The following is an 11,803-nucleotide window of genomic DNA, read 5'->3' on the forward strand; positions in this document are numbered from 1 at the left end:
ACCTGCTATCTGGATCGTTGTCTTAAATGTCCTGAGAACAACCCTGCCTTTGCTATCCCCCCCCCCCCCCCATATTTTTGCGGGAGGTTCGGGCTTGAATGTAATAAACTTCAAATGTTAAAGATCAACCAAAACATGAAAACAAAACATTAAAAGACATCTTTTAAATCTCTAGCTTATATATAGAAACACCTAAAGTTATTTGACTGCCTCACCAATGAAATGAATCCATTCTCTCTGAAACAGCATAGAACAACTACAAAATGCTGATAAAATCTGTTGGATTGATATTAAAAAGTAGCTTCCATGCATTATAACATTGTTGCATGTGCGAAAAATATTATTCAAATTGACAAAAAAAAATGAATTTTAAAAAAAAATGTGTTTCACATGAACTGGAAATTGAAAATACATTTTGAAGTTTTTGTTGGATCTTGTAAAAATGTCACTGCATTGGACACTTGCTCCCATGCTTTCTGCTTCTCTTTTGTCTGGTTGTTACCCTTCAGAAAAGACTTTTGGAGCATTAATAATATTAATATGCTGTGAATTTACCAGTTGGAGATCCCTGAAAAAATGTTTGGATAACATTGAGCTATTTATTTTGAGTAACTTGGTACACGAGTTAAACTCCCTACTGAGAACATGACAGGAAGGACTACTTCTGCCATGGTGACATTTCAAAAGAAACTTATTTATACAGATAATATCTTATCTTATCTTATATAATACAGACGTTACTTCAAAAAAGAAGATGATTACGTCCTACGCGTCATGCATTTAGTCATGCATATTAACCAATGACTTAAATTCTGCCAAGTCACTGGTTTTCCTGGCTAGCTCAGGCAACCCATTCCATGCTCTAATAGCACTAGGGAAGAAGGAGTATTTGTACAAATTTGTCCTAGCATATGGGACGAGGAATGTGCCTTTATCTTTGTGTCTTTCAGAGTATTTTATTTTATATTGCATAGCTCCCAAACAGATTTCCTAACCTTTATTAGGCGCTTTCACGCCGTGTCTTATGTAGATAAGTCAAGCGGAGGTAACACTCAAATAACAAAAACCAAATAACACAGGCGAAAGGCCAGCAATATAAGTTAGTCGACTCTGGTAGCGAATGTCGAATAATAAGTTTAATAATAAGGAAGGGAACCCTCGAGACAAATGTCTATGTTCATAAAACCTGCCTCTCTCTACAGCCGTCCAGGAGTAGTTAGATTACATTTCGCTTTTCTTCCTAAATTCCTAGTCTTGTTTTTACTAGTCCCTAGGTCATAACTTTACCTTTCTATGAAACAAATAATTAATTCCTAATTGTGACCATAACACCTTCCAAATACTCCCTCCTGCTTATGGGACTGTGACACTCCTGCAAGATTTGTGCCGCTGTTTGTTTCTGACTCCCTACAGTGACCGCACGGGAAAGCGTCGTGGGCAAATTTAAAACCTGGCAAAATACGCACACATGGTGCAGTTTTCAGTTCTTCGCTGTAAAGTTCCCTTTTCAGACCTTGCGATCTTACGGGGAAGATAGTGTTATGGTCATCTGTTTCTTTGACCAGCTGCCTTTACTTTCCCTAACTAGTTAGGTACTTATTAGAGCTGGGTGGACTCAGGGACGTCCTAAAAATGCCGAAATTCAAAATCCCAGTCATCACCGAGATTTCAACTCAGGACCCCTGGTTTGAAGCCAAGCGCTTAACCACTCAGCCACCGTGCTCCCAGTTCTTCACTGTACTTTTAATGATTGTTTTAACGTAATAACCACCATGTTGGGTAGTCACTGGGGCTCCTAAGTGTTTTATGCTGATTCTTTTCTTCTATTTCTTCTTCTCCTGGGTATCAGTTTCTGCCCTACCAAATTTTGTAGCTTGTTTTGATAACATTCCAACTACCATGTTTTATACTATAGTATCATCATATTGTAAACATGACTTACATTTGTCTAAATTTTAGAAATTGTGTTTCTTGGTGAGCTTTTGAAAATTTGGTTAAATATTGCTGTAAACTAGAAATTAATATCTTGAACAATATTGACATTTAATTGTTAACAGTGGAGTATGCATATATAATGGCAAATACAGAAAAATTATAACGAAACTGTTTATTTAAAAAAAAAAAGTGAAGTAACCTTATCAGACATTGAGATCTATATGGCAGATGATGACCGACAGTTATCGAGAATTTCCGGCACAAAGACCAACCACCTTTACTTTTCCCAACAGATGTCTGGTACCCATTTCAGTCAAGTAGACTCGGTGGTTGTCCTAAAAATTCCGAATACCAGGCTTTGCAGAGATTCCAACCTCAGACCGCTCGGCCACCACTCTTGTTACACAAAAACATTAGACTTCATTCACATAATATATACCACAATGTTGTTGTTTTCTTCTTTGTATTAGACAAAGCTTACATCAACTCACTCTGTCTGTCTAATAAAAAGTTTCCACACGTTATTTCCCCCACACCCAATATAAGAACAAGTTGAAATTTTGCACAATTATTTTTTGTACCTGACAAACAAGAATCAATTTTAAAAAAAAACAACTAATTAGTTTTACTATTGGTAATTAATTATTTTAATTTTTTCTTGACTGACGTGGTGGTATAATTGGTTCATTGAAAATGCGATCACGGTAACATTCAGGCAAATACCCCTTCGACCTCCACCATTTTTTCCCCCAATTGATCCAAAGAAGTGATAGGATCATAGCGCATTGAGAAAGCTAAAAGCATGAAATTGCGCTAAATTAAAAAAAAAAAAACAAGTGGTAAAAATATTTCTAATCGCACAGATTTATTATTGTTACTCTAGTTCTATTACAAATTTAATCACACGACTGATCCAAACTAATTGATATACTGTATATATTACACTTAATATAAGCTTTTTAAAAAAGTATTTTGTTATGTTTTTCTTTTTTTTTTTTTATGATATATATATATATATACTGGAAACAACTAAGACTTCTTGAGCGCTTCCACCAAAGATGCTTGCTCTCCATCATGGACATACGGTGGCAGGACCGCCCTACAAACAGCGATATCCTTGCGAACTCCGGTATGGACAGCATAGAGGGACTTCTTTTGGTCCGACAGTTACGCTGGTTAGGGCACGTATTCCGTATGGGAGACGAACGTATGCCAAAGGCAGTCTTTTTTGATGAGCTAAAAGGTGGTCGACGTAACAGAGGTGCCCCACGGAAACGCTTCAAAGAACAGCTTAGGCGTCAACTTTCCTTGGCTGACATAGAAGAGAGCACCTGGTTGCATGCGGCCTCAGAACGAGACAGCTGGAGGTCACTCACGAGGCCGCGGGATACACATTTGAGACCAAAAGAAAATCTGCTGCCGAGGACAAACGCAGACGGTGAAAAGAAAATCAAAATTGACCACCTGTGGACAATGGTTATGCTTGCCCTTGATGTGGCAAAATATGTAGGTCACAGCAGGGACTGCGCAGCCACGGGAAATACTGCATTCCTCACTAATCTTCGGACTCGAAGACTAGCCTTATTATTATTATTATTATATAAATAGTATTTGTAAATATAAATTATTGTTTGGTGACAAAATAAAGAAATACAGTATGTGAAAATGTAACAGTGTCTTGTCAATCGGTGTCTAATACCCTAAGATACTGTACATGTTTTTGTGTTGTTTTTTTTTTTGTAAAGAGACTAATTTTAACCATATACAAGTTGCACACCTTGTGCACGCGAAGATTTATTGGTAGTTTCTGTCAAGTTACAAAACTGCACCATTTGTGTGTGTGTGTGTGTGCGCTCAGTTTTCTCCAGCCTACGTCATCCAACCTCGCGCCTTGCAAGATCAACAGGCAGTAGATCCAACATTCTTATTGCCAGAAGATTATCTAATAATGCCTAACATCAAGTCTCGCGCCCGGGCCAATACCAGACGTCGCTCCCGGACTCGTGTCAGACGTCGCTCCCGGAGCCCCCGGACACATGTAAAACGACATAACTATAACACTAGAGCCAATAAAAAGGCAGGACAAAAGCTTACGGGTGAGATCAAAGACATAGTGGATTCTATCAATGCAATGGAGAAAATATTACAAGATTCAGTCGACCTTTTCATCAAATTAGACAAATTAAGTTCCCACAAAACAAAAAAAGTGAGTACTTATTACATAAGAGCAGATAACGAAATAGATCTGCAAATTCTACACTTAATAAAATAGATCTGTAAATTCTACACTTAACGGAGTTAACGAAATAGATCTGTAAATTCTACACTTAACGAAATAGATCTGTAAAATTCTACACTTAACGAAATAGATCTGTAAATTCTACACTTAACGAAATAGATCTGTAAATTCTACACTTAACGGTTAACGAAATAGATCTGTAAATTCTACACTTAACGAAATAGATCTGTAAATTCTACACTTAACGAAATAGATCTGTAAATTCTACACTTAACGAAATAGATCTGTAAATTCTACACTTAACGGTTAACATAAATAGATCTGTAAATTCTACACTTAACGAAATAGATCTGTAAATTCTACACTTAACGAAATAGATCTGTAAATTCTACACTTAACGAAATAGATCTGTAAATTCTAACATTCTATAGAATATTAAATTGCAAGCCTATAATAAAGCGCACAAGGTCGGATATGAGCTACATATTAGCCTATTCTAGTTTATTACAAATAATAGCGTATCCTTATTAACTTAATTTCAATGGAGGCACTACATGTTAAGTTGCTTACAAGAAGAAGTTAATTGATTTGAAGGTGTAAAAAGCTGGCTAAAAGTTGGTTATTCGGAATCCAGAGGGGTGCACGTACATGGTAAGCCATCAATTCCTGATAAGCCTAGGCTAGTTTACTACAACTGTACTTCAGTTACCTGTGGTAGCACTACTTGTTCAGTTGTTAATAAGATTTTGATTGATCTAATGGTATAAAAAAAAATGGCTAGAATTTGGCTGCCCAGAATCCAGAGGGGTGCAAATGCACCCCCGTGCACCTCCCCCCTCCTGCGAGCGCCCATGACTAGAGTCTACATCTAGACTTAGTAGACTCTGTGACAGTATAATGAGTATGTCTAGACTATGATTTACTTTCGATGTCTATCACTGTACATCATCTACCTATCGAGATTATATTATCTTTATCTTATATAATACAGACGTTACTTTAAAAAAAGATGATTACGTCCTACGCGTCATGCATCTAGATCTAGTCATGCATGTTAACCAATAGCTTAAATTCTGCCAAGTCATTGGTTTTCCTGGCTGGCGTAGGCAATCTATTCCATGCTCTAATAGCACTAGGGAAGAAGGAGCGTTTGTATAAATTTGTCCTAGCATATGGGACGAGGAATGTGCCTTTATCTTTGTGTCTTTCAGAGTATTTTATTAGCTTTTTTTTTGTATTTGAAGATTATGGTTCAGTGTTTTATGTATAATTTCTACTTTACTTTTAAGTCTTCTGTCCTGAAGGCTTTCTAAATTTAGTGATTTTACCAAAGTGTTAGTCTAGTCAAATGTGAATATTCATTTCTTATGAATCTCACTGTTAGCAGTAATCCAATTGACTGATTGTAAATTTGGAAAAACTTTCTGTTTTTAGGAGACCTGTTCCAGAAGAGGACAAAACGGCGGAGTTGGTAAAATAACGCACACAATGCAAAATCCTTTTGGTAGGTATCTCGAGAGGCATATAGATTTTTTTATATACGTAAAATTTAATTATCCTATAGGCTATTGTGGGACCTCGTGTGGTAATTTTAGAATATATATAGAGAGAAAGAGACCTAGATGAAGAATTTAGTTGAAATGTGCACGACATGGCCTAAAAATCTAAAACGAACGATCATAGGCTAGTTTTTCCCAGTCAGTTGTGTCGATTCCACATTCCATTTGGTCAGCTTTTTTGAGACCGATAGTATTTTTAAATCTCCAGTGTTAGGGAAACACTAGCGGATCCTGATCTTTTGAGGGAGGGGGCGACTTTTTTCCAAACCCTAACCCTAATGCCTAGTAAACCCTAATCCTATACATAAACGCACATACAGCATATTTGTATGTGTGTGTGAATTTAAAAAAAAATAGCAGTGTTTCTCAGCGTTCGATATAAGCTAGGGGGTCTGGGGAGCGCTGTAAGCTCCCCCCAGTGGGGTTCGAAGCCCCGATTCCATGCGTTTTCTTGCATTCTTCACTGCAGAAACGCATTCTCCTTACATCTGCAGCTCATTATGCAATATGCATCCTATTAAAAATGTAGGTCAAATTAAGTAAAATAAAGTAACATGGGGGCGAGGGCCGATCCTAAAGTGTGACTGACTATCGAGGCACACGTAGCGTAAGTATATCATTATTAGGCGTATTTATCGTAATATTATCTTCATTTTAAGCGAGACCTCTTGTAGTAGGTTTGTTTTGGTCGACATAAGACACCAACAGAACGATGGTTAAACGCTCAAAAATATCTAAATTCAAGAACGTTTTCAATAATGTTTTACTTTAAAAATATTTTAATATGAATTTTAAAACCCTTCTAGATTGCAAATACAACCGATTAGGAGCCAACAGCCAACCATGGCGCGAAGGGGTTCATTGCGCTTGGGGCCCACATGAGCGTTGGGGCTTACATGAGCAGTTAGGGGCCACATGAGCCCTTGGGGCCCACATGAGCAGTTGCGGGCCCACATGAGCACTTGGGATGACTCCAAAGTGAAAATAAAAGTGTACTTGTGTAAAAACCGATTTTTAAAAGATCGCTTAATTCTGTTAAAACATTGACAAACATTGACTTAAAGATTTGTAGAGTTATCACTGAATCAAACCTAATGACATTATTACTTACACACAAAAAAAGGTACGATCCTTGCATTGGCATTGGAATGTCTTTTGATAAATGTAGGCCTACAAATATATTCAGATTACTCAATTTTTTTTGTCACACACTGAATTTGTCGTATTGTGGGCAGTGGGCCAAACGAGATGTTCTTGAACCCGGGCCCATGGGTGCCTTGCTATGATTTCTCCATAAAAGTAGGACCGCCCCTCCACACTCAAAGGGTTAATTGGGTAGGGCAGTAGATATATTTGCCCCTACCCCACCCAATCGGGCAGCATACTAGAGGGGGGTGGGCGAAATAATCTTAACATAGGTAGAAATATAAACATTTAGTATAATTTATTAACATAAGTAATAAGTTCGTATAAAATTTGTGTGATTTCTTTTCTAAATCGCCCCTACGCCCGCCCCCCCCCCCTTCCGATTCGCCAGTGTGGAGAAAGCATTCCACTGCAGAAATCCCCATAAAGAAGTTGTTTCGGAAGTCGACTATCAGGCATACAGACAGTAACCGACTACATGATCAGCCCATCGTAGTTTGAACCTATTTGCTAGTACAAAGCTTGTAGACCTACACGTTATTTCTCCCCCTTCCCTTTCTCGCATTCATTTAAACTTTGCATAATTATTGATTTGTCGAAGACAATAAACGAATCAATAGAGAATTAAAGCAAGTCTAATAAATTTTGTTTTGTATAAAAAGAGATAAATTATGTGGCAGTAATTGCGCGGTTCTTTGTAAGAAGCTAGCTATATATGTTACTCCACCATAAATGAAATTCTCTAACTGGACTCGTTGCAAGAAGGTCTAAGCGACTGATCCTATAAACTGGTGGTTTATTTATGCAGATACTTGTATGGAAGTATTCATTAATTACCCTAAAATAGAAAATAAGCAGAAGACTGGATGGACATGTGTAAACTCATTGAAATATTGCTACAGGTTTTCTGAAAGGAGGGTCGAACAAGGCTAAAGGTCGAAATGGCAAGTCTAGCACACTAGCAGATCTCTTCAAAGGCAACGGTGATGAAAATGTGATCAATTTGATTGTTGAAGACTTCACGGGCGATATAATGAAACAACTTGGGTAAGTATCTATCTATCTATCCATCCAGGATAATGTACTCAGAATATGCATTTTTTTGGCTTTAAATACCGGAAATAGTGCTGAGCGGCAGCTGGGGGAGCTGCAGCGCTCCCCCCTGACGCCCTTTCTGGCAGTGGCGGGGGGGGGGGGTCTATAAATTGTCCACTATAACTCCAGGAAGAACCTATGCTAGGGTACAATAAACATCATCCGAATGTAGAGTAGAGAAAAGAATCACCCCCCCCCCCCAAAAAAAAAAAAATCCTGGCTACACCCACATTCTATCTATCTAGGCCGGCCTATCTATCTATCTATCTATCTATCTATCTATCTATCTATCTATCTATCTATCTATCTATCTATCTATCTATCTATCTATCTTTCTATCTATCTATTTATCTATCTGTCTGTCTGTCTGTATCTGTCTGTCTCTCTAAACTAATCTTATATAATCCATCCATCCATCCATCCATCTATCTATCTATCTATCTATCTATCTATCTATCTATCTATCTATCTATCTATCTATCTATCTATCTATCTATCTATCTATCTATCTATCTATCTATCTATCTGTCTGTCTATCTATCTATCTATCTATCTATCTATCTATCTATCTATCTATCTATCTGTTTGTCTGTGTATGTGTCTTACTGTATGTCTGTCTGTATCTGTCTGTATCTGTCTGTCTAATCTCATCTTATATAATCCATCCATCCATCCATCCATCCATCTATGTATCTATCTATCTATCTGTCTTACTGTATGTCTGTTTATCTATCCATCCCTTCATTCTGTCTCATTTCTCTTTCTCTCGAAGCTAAAATCTATTAAGATGTGCTCATTATTAAGCCAAATATATTTTACTAAATAAAAATTGTGATCCCTTTGAAACTTAACTAGCATACAAATACTTATAGTAGGCATATTTTACCACATTTTTAGCTTGCCTGCCAAAGAAAGCCAACCTGGGCCACAGGAAGGGGAGAAACCCGAATGCCCGAAACTCGAATGCCCGATCTGCTACGATGACTATAAGCAGGTAATTATTCCCCAATAGTGAATAGCAGTGGCGTAGCTACCAATGTGTGGGTGGTGCGGGCCGCACGGGGCATCAAGTGGTGAAGGGCATCAAACTAAGGATAATCTTTCTCAGTAAAAACAACACTTTGTACATTTATGAAAAAGTTCAAACTACTGTATTTGAAATGTTAACTACAAATTTAATTATTTCGCTAATTTGTACATCTCCTAATGTTCTTTCTTCAATTTCATATAAGCCGTAGACGAGGTTGTATCTAATTTACTAGATTTGTTTAAATGTCTTAAAGGGACTCACTTTTGCATACCAATTTTCTTCTGGGGCACATGGTACATTTTGTTACTTTATTGCTCGGTAAGCTGCTTTCAGCTAGATCTAAATCTTAAACCTATAGACTCTAGATCTAGATTAATTGTCTTTGATTATTTTCGTTTCACTATGATTCCTTTTAGTTTCTTGTAAGTTTTATTGACCATTGAGCAATGCTAGTGATATCAATATTTTAGATGTAAATAATCTTTTTTACGTTTTTTTTTTCATCACCAACTAGTTCATTATGATACTGTAATGTAAACAATATTATGGTCGTTGCTCAAGACTGATAGGTCCTGTTAACACTCATTGTGCTAGCTCAGACGGAGAGATAATTATCTGAAAATGCTACCTGAAAAGAATCTTGGATATCATTTCTTTTATCTCAAAACAGAATCTGGCACTCTACGGGCATCGCAAACAAGTTGAAAAAGAATAGCGAATAGAAGATCTAGGAATTTTCTGGGAGTTTGTGAAATTATTATCTAAGTAAGATCCACTCATTAGAGAACATGTAATCCGAATCAAGCTGGTTCCAGACCGAATATATAAATGTCTCCACAAATGCTAAAAGAACTTATTGTAATATTTGGGTGATTACGAGCCAGATATATATGTAGATTATTTTCACTGTACACCTGACATCTGAAAACTGAATCAATTTCCCCAAATGTTAAGGCTACGTTGTCTTGGATAATGACAGTGTACTAATTCTTTCATTGACATCATTTAAACGGAAAAGATTTTTACAATACTTAACTAATAGTCGGGACGACATCGCTAAGCCACAGAAGCCAGTGTTACCTTTGACGAAAGCATGTGCACAAATCTGGAGATTAGCAGACCTCGAAGACGTGTTGTTCACAAGAAAAAGGATGACAGGCCAAATGGTGAAGATTCTGTAGTAACACACAAGAAATTTATTCTTCCTAGGACGGGATAATTCAAGAAATCACCCGATATGAGCACTATAAGTAAGCATGAATTTTTGTCGCCATCCCAACTATTGAATCCTCTGATCGAATTAATTGCGATCAATGTTGAAAAATATGCGTCTCATTAATTTGGCAATTGATGTAAAAAATAGATTACGATAAAATTATTGATAGTTTTAAGAGCAAGAAAGCGAGATTTATTTGTAGTCTCTTTTTTTATTTTTTTTTTAAATTGACTTTTTTTTTTCACGAAGTAGCAATACTTTAAACAATGAATACTCATTAGTTCGGCGAAAAAAAAAACGACTTTTATCTTTTTTATTTCCTTTTTTTTTTTTTTTTGGAGGGGATTGGGGGCATCAACACGAGCTTCCGCACTGGACATCATATACCCTAGCTACTCCACTGGTGAACAGTCAATAAAATAATGTTTTTTGGAATGATTTTTATTGTTCAAATATTCCAAATCGATCCTCGCAATTGTACGCAAAACGTTTTAAAATAGGTGTTGAGCCGGAATTAACGAATGTTTGAGGAGTATAAGTATTATCACATGTATAAACGTATTACTATTTGCTATGTACACAAATTTGTTATGCCTGATATTTTGAAAATGTAATGTCCCCCCAAAAATTAAGAAAAGTTATTAAAGTTGTCTCGGACACCTTATCCTCATGTTAAATGGAAGAATACCTAAGGACATCTCCATGAAAAGCGGAAGGAGTCAGACCCAATGGCCGCAAGATCAGAAGAGTACGCAGGCTTCAATGAAAGTATGTGGAAGAAAATCGAGCAAGATCGTTCGCTAGCATAAAGCTAATACATATTTTACAGAACAATAATATTGTATTCTAGAGTACAAAAAAAAGTCAATACGCGTTCATTTTCATCACTGATCTATATAATTTCCTTTTTGTTGTCTAACAGATCCAAACAAACAATCGGCAGTTGATGTCTACGTTATGTGGCCATGTTTTCTGTGACGTCTGCATCAAGGCTGCCATTGCATCGAAGAAGAAATGTCCAACTTGCCAGGAAAGGTTGACCAAACGAAACATCCACCCGTTGTTTTTATAGCTTCTAAAATGAATCGATCTTTGATAAGGGCCTCATAGGTCTTCAAATACTTTGAGAACTGATGGTCTGATAATCATGTGATAATGTTCTTTTATGGCATCAAATAATGTAAACATAAAACAAAATGACATTCAGAAATGAAACAGCTGACAAATAAAATGGAACACATTTAGTTTTGTTGTTTTGATTCATTTTTTATTTATTGACTAGAATTAGTAAGACATCAGCGATTTGTTTTTGTTTTGCAAAACCATCATTGAAGCATACTTGTTTACAAGCCTGTTTGAATGGAACTTGTGAATGTAACATACTGTTAGGACTCGCTTAACATTTGGACATAAAGTCTATGAATGATTTTAAGTATCGGACGATGTAGACTTAGATTTAGGTCCTCCCGCGCCGTTCGGCGCATTGGGCGGCAAGCTGTCTCCACAAAGATCTGTCATTGGCAATGTCTGAAGCCTCCTCCCACCTGGTGTCCACTGTTCTGAGGTCCTCCATGAAAGTGTGG

General features: G+C 36.9%; 1 protein-coding gene across 1 annotated transcript; it reads left to right on the forward strand.

Moving 5' to 3' along the window:
* The first annotated feature begins 3,793 nt into the window (after positions 1-3,793).
* Positions 3,794-11,464, forward strand: LOC106078722 (uncharacterized). The gene is made up of 5 exons (XM_056029977.1): positions 3,794-4,141; positions 5,609-5,678; positions 7,782-7,926; positions 8,872-8,968; positions 11,143-11,464. The coding sequence occupies exons 1-5, from the start codon at positions 3,884-3,886 to the stop codon at positions 11,290-11,292; spliced, it is 720 nt and encodes a 239-aa protein (XP_055885952.1). The 5' UTR covers positions 3,794-3,883; the 3' UTR covers positions 11,293-11,464.
* Positions 11,465-11,803: the final 339 nt, after the last annotated feature.

Source organism: Biomphalaria glabrata, chromosome 5, assembly GCF_947242115.1.
Source record: "Biomphalaria glabrata chromosome 5, xgBioGlab47.1, whole genome shotgun sequence".
NCBI lineage: Eukaryota > Metazoa > Mollusca > Gastropoda > Planorbidae > Biomphalaria > Biomphalaria glabrata.